The following is a 19,220-nucleotide window of genomic DNA, read 5'->3' as shown; positions in this document are numbered from 1 at the left end:
TTTGCATGTTCTCCCCGTGTCTGCGTGGGTTTCCTCCGGGTGCTCCGGTTTCCTTCCACCATCCAAAGATGTGCAGGGTCAGGTGAATTGGCCATACTAAATTGCCTGTAGTGTTAGGTAAGGGGTAAATGTAGGGGTATGGGTGGGTTTCGCTTCGGCGGGTCGGTGTGGACTTGTTGGGCCGAAGGGCCTGTTTCCACACTGTAATCTAATCTAATCTAATCTAAATCTCTCTGCGAAAAATACATTCCAGCTTCAAAACTGTATCACAGGTATGACTGTAGCATGAAAAACGTAACTGAGTCTATTAGCATTACAACATTTTAAGAACCATACACAGAGGACTAAGTCATTTACAAGAAGGAAGACGTGCTGTCAATGAAACCATATTTCTGTGCAGAGGTATGGAAAATAGGAGAACAGCTCAAAAAAGTGCTGCATAAGACTTTTCTTTCATACAAATATTACCAATGTTTTTCCTGAAAAAATCAATTCACACTGATCTAAAGAAAGGTATTAATGCACATTCTGAAAAAATAACTTTCAGCGTTTAACTGGACAGTAGATTTATGAAACTAATTCTCAAAAATCACTGTGAAAGTTTGTTTTCAGCAAGACAAACATGTTTGTGGCCAACAGATATAACGTTAACCTCTCAAAATAAGATGAGCATTTTTCTATGTGGAATAATATAACAGGTTTGATATGCAGTAAATGAATTGCAAGAAAGCTGCAACCAGATGTCTGCTTCATGAATGTGGAACAGATGCTTCTAGAATATACTGGAGCAGACAAGATAGGGCGCTACTTTTATTTCAATCTTGGCAACATGCCAACAAGCATCATTCTAAAGTCAACACACACATCTCACACTACCCAGAACAAATATCGGTTTTAAAAAATGCTGTTTAAAACATGATCATAAACAATATTAAAATTATATTGGTCGTTAGAATGCAACAATGCAGGCAGAGCAACTGCATTACATCCAACATATCCATACCTCAAAAATCAAATTAGTTTTTCTAAAATATCAACAAGCAGGTAGCACAAACAAAGATGGGTCTGAGAGGATGTATCCTGCCTTCCTCATTAAGGGCAATTAGGATACATGATTAAACTGACCTGAGTGAGGATTATTCTTTGCCAATCAATTTAAGGGTTTTAATTTGGTTCCACACTTAAGTTTGCTTCAATGTGCCCTATTGCTCATATTTTGGCAATTTCATACTGGGTTAAAAAAATCTAAGCCTGAAGAAGGGCTTATGCCCGAAACGTCGATTCTCCTGTTCCCTGGATGCTGCCAGACCTGCTGCACTTTTCCAGCAACACATTTTCAGCTCTGATCTCCAGCATCTGCAGACCTCACTTTCTCCTTAAAAAAATCTAAGGATTTTGTAAAAAGTCTTCCCCCCACTACACCCAGCATACTGGTTTTGCTAACAATGACATGATACAAGATACAACTGGATAATTTTGCACCAGCACCAGGCACAGATATATAGTTATTTTAAAATCAGCATTTGTTTTCATTACAGTTCATTCTTCAGGTTGAGCCAAAGAAATAATTCTGCCACAAAATCAAATGTCTGCAGGCAATTCACTTTATGTATCACATAGTCAAAAGTCAAAAAACACACACTTTCTGAACTGGGTCAGGCTCATTTTTATTTACCAACTCAAGCAGACATTGGTGCTAGATGGCAATGCTGTCAGACGAAGGAGCTGTCTGAAACAGTGAATATTTCAGCTTTAAAATCCTAAATTGGCTGAGTCAATTAATTTTGAATTTGTGCCATAAGATGGATGCTCTAGACACCATCTCATAGAAATATTTGCAAAACCATATTTTAGACCAATCCCACACAAGTAGCCAAAAGTAACTGCTGTACTGGAGGGACAGTAAACGACTGTCCACCTTACTATCCCTAGAAAATACTTCCAGTGTAGATCTGGGCAATTTCCCAAGTCAGCAGGAACAAATATGACCTTACATACTAATTCAACAAAATGAGACATCTTTCCTTTCCGATTAATTGCTACAGGCAGGTTGGTCCATCACAACATCAGCACTGTAGTAAAAGGAAACTAGAATATGCTGGTCACCTCCACCATCTGCTAATATATACACAAAAAGCAGGTCCAGAATTCATCAAGTGATAGTCTGCAACTAATTGTTTACCTGTTACATAAATTGAGGTAGTAAAACCTAGTCCTGGTTGTCATATTTTCTTTGAAACGGATTCTAATATTTGGCTTCTATCTTATTAGGTATACACAGATGTTAGTAATGTGGCCATATTCTTAAATGAATACACTGCTCCTAAATAGAGATAATACCAGCTTCAACAGTTCATCAGGTAACCCAACACTACAGATTGCATTTTTATCACCCACGTGATCCTGGTTTGAAAAAAAATTGAGAGAATACTACTTCTCACTTCATTAACAATGAGACCATCACTAACACAAGGCAAAAGTTTAAAATAAGCAATTAGTGAAGGATGTGACCCTGTATTGTGAGAATAAGATTAAAAGAATATCCGATACACAGCACAACACATGGACTGCAGCAGTTCAAGGCGGCAGCTTATGACCATCTTGTCATGGGAAACTAAGATAGGTAATGACTTCTAGCCAAAATCAAAACATCCCACAAGTGAATGTAAAAAATGAATGTAGCATAATTTCAAAGTCTCATTGATGCTGAGAAGCCTGTTTCTTAAAAAAGCACTTTGATTTGATAATAGTCTGCAAAGGCCATAGAGGCGGGAATCTCTCTTCTAAGTTTTGGATATCCTACCATAGCTGCATCTTTTTAAACAGACGAGCAGTATCTGTAGATTCAGGCACACATTAAACTGTTGCTATCCATACAGAACATTGGCAATTCAGGAATTGGTTTCTCTGTAGTGGGCTGTCAAAATCACCACTATTTGCATTGATGCATTTCATTAAGTGGTGAACTGGACAGGCAGAGACAATTCTGGGCAAAAATCTCAAAACCTGCATCAGCTTGTTAGAGGTTGCCCTGCAATTAAACCCACACATGATAGTTTTAACAATGAGACCCTGTGCATTAACCCAATGTAAAAAAATACTTTTTCACTATGTTCAAAGAATTGTACAAACATTATACAGAATACAAAAGACATATGAAGAGACATTCAAGAATAATTGGCAACCCTTCATAATACAAATTCTCTCAACTTTGTGTCCAACTGCATTTTGAATTAGGCCAAAATCTTTTACCATAAATTTACTTATCCTTCAATAAAACATTTATATGTTTACTTTTCACTTAATTACAAACATGATTGGGAGACATGGACTTACAAAAAAGGGAAGCACCATGAAACGCATTCAGATGGCCCTTTGTCATTAATAACAATCAAGCCCAGACAAATCAAACAACTAACACAATCAAACAAGTTCTAAGATACCGTGGAGCCCATAATACTTTATAATTACAGTGTAAGTTGCTAGTTAGCCTATCAATAAATGAACTTTTTAAAAAAAACTCACCAAGTTCTCTTAAAATAACACCGTAGCCAGCCAATCCAATTAGATTGTATTCTATCCCCTTAACACTGTAAAAGCCTCCATTATGCCTCCTCTGATTTCCTAAGTATGCCTAATCTTTGGAGGATATCACAGGAACTTGAAGGCCAAAGCAAAATAACGTAATCCCTTCTTGTTCTTCTCATAGCCACCCCATAGATGATTACTTGTTAAAAAGTACATAAACTATCATTGACCCCATTTATAAATAAGTGTCATCCATTACACTTATTGCTCAGATCTGCATGAGAGAAACTATACCTGCAGTCAAAGTCAGCAGGGGGCTCTTGTGGTACAGTGGCCCACCCCTCTGGCCAAAAGGACTACATTTAAGTATGAACTGCTTCAGAGATATGTTGTAACATGGCTGAACAGGTTGATTAAAAATATCTGTAACATTAGAAGTACCATCATTCTACTCACTTATAGAGTCATAGAGATGTACAGTATAGAAACAGACCCTTCGGTCCAACCCGGCCAAGCCGACCAGATATCCCAACCCAATCTAGTCCCACCTGCCAGCACCCGGCTCATATCCCTCCAAACCCTTCCTATTCATATACCCATCCAAATGCCTCTTAAATGTTGCAATTGTACCAGCCTCCACCACTTCCTCTACTGAAAATGTGTTGCTGGAAAAGCGCAACAGGTCAGGCAGCATCCAAGGAACAGGAGAATTGACGTTTCGGGCATAAGCCACTTCCTCTGGCAGCTCATTCCATACATTTACCACCCTCTGTGTGAAAAAGTTGCCCCGTAGGTCCCTTTTATATCTTTCCCCTCTCATGCTAAAACTATGCCCTCTAGTTCTGGACTTCCCGACCCCAGGGAAAAGACTTTGCCTATTTACCCTATCCATGCCTTTTATAAATTTTGTAATCCGACGCTCCAGGGAAAACAGCCCCAGCCTGTTCAGCCTCTCCCTGTAGCTCAGATCCTCCAACCCTGGCAACATCCTTGTAAATCTTTTCTGAACCCTTTCAAGTTTCACAACATCTTTCCGATAGGAAGGAGACCAGAATTGCACGCAATATTCCAACAGTGGCCTAACCAATGTCCTGTACAGCCGCAACATGACCTCCCAACTCCTGTACTCAATACTCTGACCAATAAAGGAAAGCATACCAAATGCCTTCTTCACTATCCTATCTACCTGCGACTCCACTTTCAAGGAGCTATGAACCTGCACTCCAAGCTCTCTTTGTTCAGCAACACTCCCAAGGACCTTACCATTAAATGTCTAAGTCCAGCTAAGATTTGCTTTCCCAAAATGCAGCACCTCGCATTTATCGAAATTAAACTCCATCTGCCAATTCTCAGCCCATTGTCCAATCTGGTCAAGATCCTGTTGTAGTCTGAGGTAACCCTCTTCACTGTCCACTACACCTCAGATTTGGATTTCCTAGAGGTATCATAACTATCAATTTCTGGAATGAACAATAATAGATTCTACAGTACATGAAGCAGGATCAGAAGGCAGTAGATATTTAGCACATGATGCACAAACAAGTTATTCCCTATTTTACAGTCTTAAATTATACACGGATACATTGAATCCCCACCAATTGTATGTGTGCTTTTTGTGATTTTGCTTCTCCTCTCTAAATCTATAGTACACCTTTCACCTCACTGCGAGTCCAAACTTCACTTATCTACATTTGCAAAGAAAAAAATTAAAATAAATGAGCATGCAGAGTCTTCTGTGATCACTGTTTGCAAAAAAAGAGATTTTTAAGGAATGAATCCCTATGAACAGCAGGTATTTACTGTACACAAGTGTACTCTAGAGAAACAGGGAGGCATTGAGGTCCATGGGCACAGATCCTTGAAAGTAAGACAGGTAAATAAAATCAAGACACAGAATATAAAACCGGAAAAGTCATACTAGTAATGTATAGCTAGCCCATAACTAGAGTACTACGTGCAGTTGCAATCAAATCACAAAGGATATGAACATACTCAAGGATATCCACTGGATATTAAGTGGAGTTTGCCTGGAATTATGAGTAAATTTTGAATGAACTGGGATTATTTTAGTTTTTTATTATTTATTTTTCAGTTTTCGTGCATTCTACCTGCTGAATTTGGGTGTCTGGGTAACTTAATACTTTACTGTTTAATAATATGACAATTAATAGGAGGTTGTTTTTCAATTCCATATCATACAGAACTGGGAGGTCTGTCAAAAAGTAAACTTTGAAGGTTTTATGGTTAGGGTACAAGGGACTATTTAGCTTATCTTACTCAGAAGAAGATGCAAGGTATTTATACTTGGAGACAAAGACAGAAGTACCTGAGATCACAATGACAGACTCCAGATTCGACCCAAAGTCCCAGCAAGGGGTTGAAGATACTGGTTGTAAAATGTTATGATATGGAACTGTCCAATTAATGTCAAGATGAAAGAGAGTAGTAAATAGAACAACTAAATTTATATCCAGGTAGAAATATTGAATAAATTTTTTTTAAGATTGCCATAGGAAATAGGACTAAGGACTCTATTTTTGGAAATCAGGCCACACACTTCCCAAAATCAATATTACGGCTAGTTCTGTATGATACAACTGGAGATGTGGGAGAGAGATGGTCCTTACTTGAGGTAATGTATCCTGGTCTCTGGGAGATTCATTTTGCATTAATTAACTGGAACATTAATTAATGGACTTAAGAAACACCCTAAAACTAAATGCTTAGAGACTGTTATTCAATGTTACAATTCGAAGAAAAGAGGATACAGAAACGCAATGGAGGCTGGGAGCAACTGTGGAATGCTTATGAAACATGCAATAAGTATAAAAAGAGACCGCCCCTCTATCTAGTTTAAGATATAAGTTGCCTACGAGGATAAAATTGAATAAATGCTATTATCTTCTCAGTAAAACTTTTAAAATGTGATATCTTGATATGTCATTTTCCTTTTAGATTTACAAATCTCTATGGAGTCTGTAATAGTGAGAGGAGGCTAGATTTCTCCATTTTCAGCTGGCACAAACAATTGGTCAAATTTGCCATGAACTTCTGTATTTCTATTGTCTTCATTTTTTATACAAGGCTTTGATTTGCTACTATAACTGAATTGTAAAATAATGGTCAGTTTTGTGAGCTTTTGAAAAATAGGTGTTTCTCTACAGTACAATTGGGGGACCCAAAGCTGCACCGCTGCATGGATGTGGTTAGAACATTGAAGTTTTGGCAGGTAGTTTCCATATTAAATATGGGCAGAGGAATTTAAGTTTAAAAAAGCTGATACAAAAATGTGACAGAATGTGAACAGGAAGCAAAGTCATGTACACAAACAGGTTGCTGTCATCACATTTAAAATAAAAAAAAGCATTTTCAGAAATAATTATTCATGGCAATAATTTTGTGTGGGAGATGTAGGCTGCTGAGCCAGGAGAGGAGAGCCCAAAAGGCACAAAGTGGGGAGAGCAGTTTCAACAATGAAATATATATCTAACGGAAAACCAGGAAAACTTGAAGTCACTAAGATAATTAATCCCTACAAATGAACATGCAGTTCTAGCACAAAGCTGCAGGGTTTCAGGAGTTACTATATAGGGGAGAAAATGGAGTGTATACTGTTGTAATAAACAAACTCAATTGAATAATTTAATACTGGCTAGTTTTATGTAATTATGTAAGTTTTACAATTCTGTTCCTAACATATTGCAAATTACTTGGAGTGGAGTGACTGAATTACAGACAAGCATGCTTAGCTGTGACTTAACTAGTACACAGAAAGCATATTTAGGATGGTGGCTTTTTAAAAAAAAAAGTACTTTTTGAAAAATAAAATTGTTGCTTACTTCTGCCTTTTGTCTTGTGCCAAGTTAAATACAGTTGCTTGAACAAATACTTTCCTTGTTTCTTATAGCTTTACGGGAGTAAAGATAATGTAGGATATTGATTGACTCTTAATTTTTCTTCTGCCAGAGTACAAATACCTTATATGTTAACACAAGGTAGTGTAGCTACATGAATACATTGTCTAATAAAGCAGATAATGAGAATGAAAATATAGTTCCTGACAATAAAGAATAATTCTTTAAAAAATCTTATGCAGAGACTTCATAAAAGATTCTGATCCCTGATCTACATAGCAAAAAACAAAATCCCAATATTGTTTCGTAGAGGCAATCAATAAAAAATAACACCAAATGAGTTGTGGTGTTATTTGGAGAAGTCACAAAAATCAGGCAAATATGTGGATTTCAAGTAGAGTCTTGAAATGAGGAGAATGAAAGGTGGACTAATTTAGAAAGGGAACTCCAGAATTTTAGGACGTAAGCAATTGAATGCACAGTCACCCATAGTAGTAAAAGTTGAAGAGGAAACTGAAAAGGCCTGTCTGACAACTGATCAAAGATCTGAAGAAGGGTCATCAGTTCTGAAGGGTCACTGGATGTGAAACTCCACTTTCTCTCCACAGATGCTGCCAGACCTGCAGAGTTTTTTCAGCAATTTGTTTTTCTTTCTGATTTCCAGCACCTTCATTCCTTCCGGTTTTTTTGATCAAATAAAATACTGGGCTTATAAATTGTATGAATCAAACATTTAATCTCTTCCATCAGCTCCAAAAAAAAAAATGCATAAATCCTCAAAATTCAGAACATGACAAACGGATTAAAACTACTTTGCAAACAGCCAAGAAAAATAAAACTGCTAACTGCTAAGCCATTGCATTCATCAAAACCAACCATCAAAAGAACTTTGACCAGAATTAGGAGAATTCATCAATATCCTCTGTCATCACTACCAAATCAGGAATACAAACAGCTTGGATTTGGGGTGAAGCATGCAGCAAGTCAGCCCACCTGCAGCAGATTGAGAGAGATATGCTCTAGAAGAGCAGCAGTGGGAGATTGTAAACTAACAGAGAGCTCCTTCAACCTATTGCCACCTGTCAGAGCCGAAGTGTGAAGGCATAGAAAAACAGATAGGTGATTGGTAGGTATTTCTTCCGACTCTCTTTTGATTGACCAAGTAGTGAAATTCGGAAGATGATACGGGAGCTAAAGAGTACAGTTAGGAAATGCACTTAAAATATTTAATGTTAAAACTAGTTAATTTAATAGATTAAAGACTGTTTCAGCAAGCAACATATTGCATCTGGTAGACACTGATACAATTCATGGTCATCACATTTGCAGTAGATGGCTGCTCAAGGAAAATTGGTCCAGGGTTGATGAGCTGGAGTCTGAGCTATAGATACTGCAACACATCAGGGAAGGAAACAATTACCTGACTACAGACACAATCCTGAGATTAATTGCATCAAATACGGTCCATGGTCTCAGACAAGAGGGTGTGCCTGAGAGTGAGACAAAGGATTGGGATACAGAATTTAGGTTTGGAGGAACCTGAGCCAGTGCCCTTGTCCAATAGGGATGGGGCTCTTGCTTCCACTCGGGATAAAAGGCATAGGGTACAGGTAAGATAAGCAAACTGAGCAAAAGAATGTTGCAAGCGGGACAAGAAGAGAAAAACATAGTAGTAGTGTGGGGGGGGGCAGCACTATTAGTTGAATAGATAATGTTCTCCTGCAAAGATGGAGAGTCCCAAAAACTGTGTGGCCTATCTGATGCCAAGGTTCAGCACATCTCTTCTGGGTTGGAAAGGAACTTGGAGTTGGAAGAAAAAGATTGAGTAGTCATGGCCCAAGTAACCAACCATATAGGTCGGACTGGAAAAGAGATTCAACTGAGAGATTGGAAGCAACTCAGTGTGAAATTAAACAGCAGAATCTTAAGGATTTCAATTTCCATCCTTCTCTCACCTTCATCTAATCCATCTCTAACTCCGTCCTTGACATAGGTTTTCATTTCTGGGGATAGGCTGGCTATTGATATCTACTACAAACCCACCAACTCCCACAACTACCTTGACAATAACATCATCATAACCCGCTTCCTGTAAGGACTCCATGCCATTCTCCAGTCTATTGCATCAGCTCTGATGATGCCACCTTTCTGCTGGTGGGTGGGTGGGTTGGTGTTTAACCCCGACATGTCCACCTTTTTCTTCAAGCAAGGATTCTCTGCCGTGGTTGACAGAGCCCTCAGCATGTCTGACTCCATTCCTGCACTTTTGCTCTCATGCCAATCATTCCTCCCCATAACAAAGATGGGGATCCCATGCCCTCACTTTCCGCTCCACCTGCCTCTGCATCCAAAGAATCATAAACCGTCATGTTAGCCACCTCGAGAGGTACTCCAACACCAGGCTCATATTCCCTTTCTCTTCCTTGTCAGTATTCCGCAAGATTGTCCCCTCTAAACAGGTTCACTCATCCTCCACTCCCAACACCTCACAACTCTTTCGCAGGCATTCACAGAAGGTACAACACAGGTCTCCTCACTCCTTACTAGACACACTTTTCTGGTGAAGCAGCAGTTTACCTACATTTCATTCAATCTAGTCTATTGTCATTGCTACTCACAATATGGTCGCCTCTACTCTGGGGAGATAAAATATAGACAGGTTGACTGCTTTGCAGAACACACAGTTCTATCCGTAAACATGACCCTGAGCTTGACGTTGCCTGCCAAGGCAACATACCATCATGTTCCCATGCCAACAGTTCTATCTCAGGCCTGTTGCACTGCTCCAGTGAAGATCAATACAAGATGAAGGAACAATACCTCATCTTCTGCCTTGGTACCTTACAGCCTTCAGGACTCAACCAAGTTTAACAATTTCAAAGGATGAACACCCTCCCTCAGGTTCACTACCCATTCCTGCCTGCAAATCCTGTTCTGGATGCACTGCTCCCAGCACAGCCAATTACTTTTCAACTATTCACACTTCCTGTAAGTACCCATTCAGCATTTCTCTCTCTCCAGCTTACCATCAGCAATCCCTGCGTCTGTTTCTTTTTTTCTGTCTCCCCCAGACTCCATCTATTCAACGCACTCTTCCCTAAACCTCAACTTCTCCTCCTCCCTACCAGGGTCAAAGTGTGACAGATCTCGTGACTATAAGCAGAAAAGTGCAGGAGAAACTGGAACTAGAATAGATAATAATGGTTAAAAAAAAGCCAAAGCTCTCAACTTAAACACGCACAATATTCATAATATGACGGATGAGTTGAAAGTACAGCAGACAAGCAGGAGGCGGGACACAGCAAACCAGACAGCATCAGGAGGTGGAGCAGTCGATGTTTCGGGTGTAATCCTTCTTCAGGACTGGGGGTGGGTATAAGGGCAGCTGCAGATGAAGGGTGTGGTGGGGGCAGGGTGGTGAAGTGGGGATAGGTGAAGACAAGTAGAGGGTACGACCTGGTTGGTCAATGGGAGGAACAAATCCAGTTAGTGGCAGGGAGGAGTGGATGGGAGGGTGGGGGATGCTGGGAAGGGAGTCAGGGGATGGGAAAAGGAGGTTATTTGAAATTGGAGAATTCAATGTTGAGTCCTCCAGGCTGTAGGCTACCCAGGCGGAAGATGTGGTGTTATTGACAGGCAAATAACCTCCCTTCCTATTCCCCGAATCCCTTCCTAGCCCCTCCCTCTCCCTTCCACTCCTCCTTGCCACCAATCGAATTCATTCCTCCCAATGAGCAACCAGGTCTTACCCTCTACTTGTCTTCAACTAGTCCCACTTCACCACCCTGGCCCTGCCACACCCTTTACCAGCAACTCCCCCTACACCCACCCCCAGTTCTGAAGAAGGATTACACCCGAAATGTTGAATTCTCCACCTCCTGATGCTGCCTGGCTTGCTGTGTTCTTCCAGCCTCCTGCCTACTTTGAATTCCAGCATCTGCAGCATTTTTGTCTCTAGCCGAGTTGAAAGCACAAGCAGAAATATGTGATCATGACTTGATCGTTATTATGGCAACATGGTTGCTGTCAAATGTTGTGCTGATGCCAAGGGCAGTCATACCTCATTTTATCTAGTTTCAGATGAAGGCTCTATGAGATTTGTATCGGACAATTCTGGTAGAACCAACAGGGACAGTTGCAGAGCTGGTTATTGCTGTGTAAGTGCCACTTAATCCTTTATTTTAGCATAATGTACCCCACTTGAAAATTAGGAGTACCATTGTGTAGCACATACAATGAGGATAAACATGCTCAGTATTTAGCTATGCCTCTGTGGAGCAGAAATATTTTTTTTGGGGGGGGGGGGGGGTACTGAAAGGGATAAATTACAACATATCACTCCTGCACATTTCAGTGGCTGACTATTGGACAACATCAGCAAGGGTTAATGTGTGACACTGAGTGATTCAGTGAGAAAACAAAATCCAAATCCAAAAACACAACCAATAATAAATATCCTTTGCACGAAGCCAAACATCAATCCATGGGAAACTTTTCTTTGAGATTTCTAAAGTGACAGTTGTGTTGGTCAAATCACAGGAAATGTGCTTGCCCCCCACATTCCAATTAAAACCAACCCCTTTATCCTAGTAGCAGAATTATAGATTTACAAAACAAATCATGTTAGAGTCGATAAGGCACAAGATTTTAGGTAAAATTTGATTTTGTAAAATTGCTTTAATTATTTAAATTCATTGAAACTAAAACGTTCTGTTTAGCACTTCAACTGATTCTATTATAGTAATTTACCAACTGAATTCTGTTGTGCAAACTATGATCAGTACAGATTATAACCTTAAATCAAACCTAGGATTCCTTGTGAAAAATAAACAAAGTCAGAGTTATACAGCATGAAATCAGAACCTTTGGTCCAATTCATCCATGAACTTATCAGGCTTCAAATGTATTCCATTTCTATAGTTATTTCTGGACAGAATGCAGAATTTGTTTGATAAAAGACACTGACAACTGGACAAGGTTAACCTGGATCTTACTGGCAAAGAAGTGAGACCAATGCCAAGTGATGCTCTAGTAAAATTGTGATTTTTTTTAAATGTTAAAATTGCAAAAACAAAATCGAGGGCATAGGTACAAAAATTACAACAGGCAACATCTCTACTTCAAACAAGTTTCCAATTTACTTTTATTACAATATATCACTTGGCAAACTGTTTATTTGTCACTGCTCGCCCGTCAGGCAAACACATTGACTAGAGAGGGAATATTTCCTGGTTATTTGACAGCTTAGGATATCACACTCAAGCCTGACTTCATCAGACATATGTGCCAGGCAATGACCATTAAAAAATGAGAATCTAACTGTAACTCCTTGGAGTTCAACAGTATTACCATTGCTGAATCCCACATTAATAACATTCTAGGAGTTACCACTAACCAGAAACTGAACTGGACAAGCTATAGAAATGTTGTGGCTACAGAGTATGTCAGAGACTAGGAATTCGACACCAAGTAATCACCTCCTGTCTCCTCAAAGCCTGTCCAAAAATGACTGATTGGTCATTGGTCATTGATTAGTACCCCCCTCAATAATCTTCAGTATTCACTCCCTTCACTACTGATGCACAGCAGCAACAATGTATACCATCTACAAAATGTTCTGCAGCAACTTACGCAGGGTCTTAAAACAGCAACTACCAAACCTATGATCTCTACCACCTAGAAGGACAAAGATAACAGAACACCACCACCTAGAAGTTCTCCTAAAAAAAAAACTCACGTTCTAGCTCATACCCTCACTGTAACAGGATCAAGATCTTGGAACTTCCAGCCTAACAGGACTGTGGGTGTACCTGCACCCCAATTCATAGGTGGTTAAAGGTAGGTCAGCACCATCTTTTAAGGACTACTAGAGCTGGGCAATAAATGTTGGCTTAGCCAGCAACAACCATATCACCATGATTAAATGAAAAAAACTGCATGGGCACTTTTAATAGCAAGTGCTGCACATTATTCAATTCCAGTCAATTTTCCTTTTCCAAAACATGGCTGCTTAACTTTAATACTCCCATCATATAAAACATAACAGAATACATTTGCATATCTTAAACTACCTTTGATCAGTCAGGTTGCAGAAATCAAACTTGTAAATATATTTCAGCATTATTCAAAATTTAACTTAAGAGGATCTTTTATAAATCTCATTTGGCAGTTGCAATTTGCAAATATCCATCCTTCTCCACAATTTTTACAATAACTTATTCTGAAAACAAAAATGCAGAGGTTTCTTACACGGTGTTGGAATCAGCACACTGTTGGAATTCCAAACTTGATAAGACATGTTCCCATTTGTTATCCGTAAAGTTTGTTCTCCTATTCATTGGTAGCAGGATGACATTGTCCTGAATGTGACACAGCTGAGTAAAGCCAAGAAAGAATTCTGAAAAAAGGTGGCTATGCAGCATAAAGAGAATAAACACATGTCTGGAGATTTCTCTCTACAAGCAATCAACCAAAAAAAATTTAAAATGCCATTTATTATTTTACTAGACTTGAAGTCAATTCACTTGAAAAAGTTACTGACTGAAGTAGATCTGGGATAAATAAATCATTAAATTTTTAACTTCAGAATGTTGGAATTGAAATAGAATAAAATCATAGAAGAGAAGCAGTTCATGAGATTGGGATGAAGACTTGTGGTTAGAATAGAGTGGATGGACATTTGCTTGGTATCTTTGGTTGGGAATATTTATACTGACATGCGAGCAACAGAAAATTGAAAAAGAAAAGGTGCAGTCCCCAACACACATAACAAGAAGCTTGGACAAAAAATTCAATATCAAAGTTGCACATGAATTTTAAATATTAGCTATTGGATTGCTAATCATTGTAGACCACATCAAACTCAAATCTCGACAAGAGGAATCAGGAATTTATATTCATAGGGATGCTCAAGTTATACATATTTCACTGATAGCTTAACCTGTCTCATCTTGCAGATTTTATTTGCGAATCTAACCCTAGCTCTGTCAGCCCCTTAGTTCAAGATTTAAAAATTCAAACTTGGTTTCCAACTAATGTCTTATAGCATGTCAATTGATCAATCACATGTTGATGAGAAAATTGTGTGAATGCTAGTAATACAAAGATAGCATCATACCACAAAGAGGGGTAACATAATTAATCAAACACAATAATAATTCAACTGTTACAATACTTCACAACAACACTGGCAGCCAACACATCTCTCAGCCTTGCTTGGTACAGACTTATCAGTACAACAGATTTTGCACATATTTGAAAAGTATTGAAAAGCACTTAAAAACCTTGATTATTTGAACAAACCGTTAAAAACAGCTGCCACATTTCAATTTTATCATAATTCAAATAGTGTGCCACCTTTCATCAAGTGGATTACACAATCTGATACTGAATGCCTTAATTACAAATAAATCTGTTAAGTCAACCATCAGCAAGCTAAATTTAAATTTTCTAGCTTTAAATGAACAGTTATCAACTGTACGGAAGAGCATACGAACGAGGAGCAAAAGTAGACAATTTAGCCCCTCAAGCCTATCCCACTATTCAATACAATCACGGCTGATCTCAACCCCATTTGCCTGCCCACATAATCCTTCAACCCAATTAGTCATAGAAACACACAATGGAAATAGACTGTTTGATCCAACTCATCTCGCTTTTGGCCCATATGTCCTAAACCTTTCCAAACGTCTTTTAAATGTTGTAACTGTACCTGCATCATACACTTCCTATGGCAGTTCATTCCACATATACACCACTTGGGTGAAAATTTTGCTCCACATCCCTTTTAAAACTTTCTCCCCTCACCTTAAAAATACACCCCTAGTTTTGAACTCCCCCATTCTAGGGAAAAAGACCTTTGCTATTCACATTATCTATAACCCTCATGATTTTATAAACCTCTTAAGGGTCAGCTCTCAACATCCAATGCTTCAATGAAAGAAGTCCTAGCTTATTCAGCCTCTCCTTATAACTCAAACCTTCCAGGCCTGGTAATATCCTTGTAAATCTTTTCTCCACACTCTCCAGATTACTAATATGCTTTCTATGTTAGGGCGACCAGAACTGTACAGAGATTCCAAAAGGTGCCTCACCAACATCCTGCACAATTGCAACATAACATCCCAACTCCTCTACTCGATGGTTTGAACAATGAAGGTAAGCGTGCCAAAAGCCTTCTTTACCACCCTGTGACACAACTTTCAAAGAACTATGTACCTGAATTCCTAGGTCTCTCTTATTAAAAAATCTGTCCATCTCCTCCTCAAATTTACTCTCATTCTAGATTGTACCAAATGAGTAAACATCCTATCTATATCTATTTTGTCAATCCTCAATTAGCATCTTATATACCTTAATTAGATCGCCTCTCATTCTTCTACACTACAGACAGTACAAGCCTAAACTGCTCCATTTCTCTTCATAAGACAAATCTTTCATCACTGGTATCAAATCTAGTGAACAAATCTTCGAAGTAACTACATCCCTCCCCAACTAAAGGAGTTAAAACTTTATGCAATACTCAGGGTGCTGTCTGACAGCAGAAGTACAATTGAAGCAAATCTTCCCAATTTTTACACTCTATTCCTAAGTAATAAATGCCAAAATTCTATTTGTTTTCCCTCTTACCTGAAATACCTGCGTAATGGCTTTTCTGTGATTTATGCATGAGGATACCCAGATCTCTCTGCATTGAAGCACTCTGAAGTTTCTCCTTTTTGGTAATAAGTTGCCTTTCTATTCCTCCGACCAAACCAGATAATCTCTCACTTACCCACTTCAACTACTTCTGCCAAATTTTGGCCCATTCACTGAACCCATCTATATCTATTTGTAGATTTATTTTATTGCAATGAGAATGCACCACTTTTCATTCACTCAGTGAGACCAAAGTCACAAAACAAACAGCTCTATTGATGTTAGGAACTCAAAGTCTAAAATGTAGTCTCCCCATTTTCTCCCATTTATTTGTTGTTTTGTGTCATCACTTAACTTTATGGACCGATTTTGATGAAAAACACCAGCATCTAAATACAGCTTGCTTAAAGTCTCAAGATGACTTGCAAATGGTAACACCGAAGAAATCCTGTGTGAATTTCAAACTGGTAAAAGTTGCTCATCAAATTGGGCCATTGGCCTAATGAAAATAAAATAAAATCTCTCCACTACTCAGATTCTTATGCCTTGCTGCAATTTTACACTTGTATACTAGTTTCACCACAGAAAGTCATTCTACTGATTAGTCGCACATTTTTAAAAAAATGATATGACCATCATTAACACTGCAAACCAAACTCTTGCACAGAAAACTAGAACTATGGAGTTTCATTCCTTCAAGATATAAATTGATGATTTTTAACATTTTAATTATTTAATTTTGACATTTGATTTTACAATAGTTCCTTGGCCTTTTTTTGGAAACCAATTTTCAGTTTGTCTTTCTTCCCACATTCCAGCTATTTCATTCTGTATCTAATTTAACATCACATTCACTCAATCCAGTTCTCCCTTCTCCTCAGGATTTCTGTACACTTCTAAATCCATTACGTAAAAGAAAATCCATTACATATCAGTAAAATAAATAATTTGTCCCTTTGTTCAGGTTTTGAAAACCCCACTGTCCTCAGCTCATGATTCCAGAAACATCATAGACAGAAATAAAATTATAACCTAATGGAGGAGAAACTCATCCATTTAGCAAGGTGCACCATGAGATGCTCTACTCCAGCAAAATTTTACTTTGGTTTTTATCTAAATGTTCATAGAAATTTTCTTTTGACAACTATAATTCTAGCACAGAAAGACAGATGAAAATAGCACTCAAAAGTGAAGAACAACAAGTAGCTCAACTCATGGAAACATTCAGAATTGCCCAAGTGGTCATAATATCAGAATTATTGGGATGCAATCTCTTAAGAATTTAGGCACAAACCTGCCGTTGCAAAGTCAACTGCATGGACCCCTTCATCTGCCGATGCTGGCTAGTTATTGATGGTTGCCAATGTTGAGATAGTGTGTGACTGATGGTAGCAGGCTCTTGATGCATTTGCTGTTGGTTCCCCATTTTCTGTTGCTTGTTTGGATGCTGCTGTAACTGCCGTGAAGCCGCTGGTCTTAAAATAGGGGATGAATTCCTTTGGCCAAGACCTGAACTGCCAAACTTTGTTGACAGCTGCCCCTGAAAATCATTTGTATTCATCCTGGTCAACGAATGTGTCTGAGAATGTGGAAGTGGATTTCCCTGAAGAGCTGAAAGGTCCGTTGGTTTCCTTTGAACGGATGTGTTAGAAAGTCTCACCCGAGAAGCAGGACTGCTTGTTATTGGCACGCCAGTTTGAACAGAGGGCATACTTGAAGAACTGAAGTTTCCCTGAGTGTTTACAGAATGTATAGGCTGGAGAACCTTTTGTTTCGCAGGACTGTTGGGACTGAGCATATGTTGAACTGGTTCTTGGTTGGTCCCTGCTGCCACTGTGAATGCGTCACTCCCAGGGAAGCAAGTCATAGCCTGGGTTACCTGATGAGTTGAAAGGATTGCAGCAGATGTCAAATTGTTGCCATTAGCTAGGTTGTTACTCGGGTAGGAATACGGAGGAGTAAACTGATTTGAATTAGCAGAACACGGAGTCATTTCTCGTGATGAGTTTGAAAAGTTCACATTCTGATGTACACGAGTGAGATTAGCACTATTGGTGAATTGCACAGGATGCACTGCATTCATGGACAGAGCTGTAGTTGGTTGGTTAAACTGCTGCACTGAAGCAGAATGTTGTTGAGTAGATGAACTTACAGTTGTGGTCGGTTGGCTCAACGGAGTCATATGAGATGAAGCCGAACTGTGGGCACCCATGAACTGATTGCCATGATTTAGAACTTTCTGACCTGTAGTGAAATGATTCATATTCTGTTGGGGCTGCACTGATGCAGGTTGTTGCTGCTGCTGTTGCTGTGGGCTAGACTGATGCAGACCAAAATCATGATGCGTTAAGAAGGGGGTCATTGGCTGAATGGACTGTGAATGTGCTTGCAAGGTATGGAATGGTGATCCATTCTGATTTGAAATAGGGCTTTGGTGGCCCCACATTGGGCTGCCATCTACGAATGACTGGCCACTATTATCATTATTGGCAGAAGGGAATAGCCCATTTGTCTGATTTTGCTGATGGTCTGGTGAACAATGAAACTGGGAATGTGGGGAAAGGACACTAGTCTCAGCACCACCGCCCACCAAGTTAAATGGCTGATTCTCTGGATGAAGTTTCAGTGAATCGAATGTCTGTAACTGTTCAAAGTTAATTTTTTCTGATGTCGGTGTCTCGGATACATGATGCAATGGCTCAACCTGCAAAGGTTCAAAATCTGCACTTAGGTTTAGCTCATCAACCAATGAAACTGGTCCTGCTTGTGAAAAGCCATCATCTGCCAAGCCTTCCAATCCTCCACCAAACAAATTGGCATCATCCAAAAAATCCATGATGGGATCAGTCATCCTGTTGCATCTACTACACGACCGTAATCAACAGTTTGCTCCAGTAAGCTGACTTCAGCCGTTCTGCAGTGGCAGTTCTAAGTCTTAAACTGTTCAACGACTAATCCACTACATGTCACTTTCAATCCACTTAATTCATGCAGACATGGTCATGCAGCACCTAGAAAGTCATTTAAAAATAAAGAAAACATTAATTAAATAATGTACTTAGTAACAGGTTATCTTTCATGTCGTTTGACCATATTGGTGTCAACCCTTTCGGCATCAGTTTATCACCCAAAGAACCGTTTGATTATGTACATTGTCCATCTGCTTCAATTATATGTAACCACAGATCACAGACTGGACAC

General features: G+C 39.1%; 1 protein-coding gene across 4 annotated transcripts in view; it reads right to left on the bottom strand.

Moving 5' to 3' along the window:
- The window catches only part of chd9 (chromodomain helicase DNA binding protein 9), a 242,429-nt gene that overhangs the window by 163,126 nt on the left and 60,083 nt on the right, over positions 1–19,220 (bottom strand). For 3 of the 4 annotated variants that reach the window (XM_043706976.2, XM_043706974.2, XM_043706975.2), the window contains exon 2: positions 17,314–19,030. In XM_043706976.2, coding sequence (XP_043562911.2) covers positions 17,314–18,870 — 1,557 coding nt within the window. In that variant the 5' untranslated portion in view covers positions 18,871–19,030. Of the gene's footprint in view, positions 1–13,631; positions 13,721–17,313; positions 19,031–19,220 lie in introns of those variants that run through there. The other variant, XM_087995901.1, reaches the window with a different exon arrangement.

The sequence above is a fragment of the Chiloscyllium plagiosum genome, unplaced genomic scaffold, assembly GCF_037043375.1.
Source record: "Chiloscyllium plagiosum isolate Xiang-an unplaced genomic scaffold, Cpla_swu_hap1 HiC_scaffold_17, whole genome shotgun sequence".
Classification (NCBI taxonomy): domain Eukaryota; kingdom Metazoa; phylum Chordata; class Chondrichthyes; order Orectolobiformes; family Hemiscylliidae; genus Chiloscyllium; species Chiloscyllium plagiosum.
Note: the sequence above shows the minus strand (reverse complement) of the source record. Positions and strands in the feature narration are given on the sequence as shown.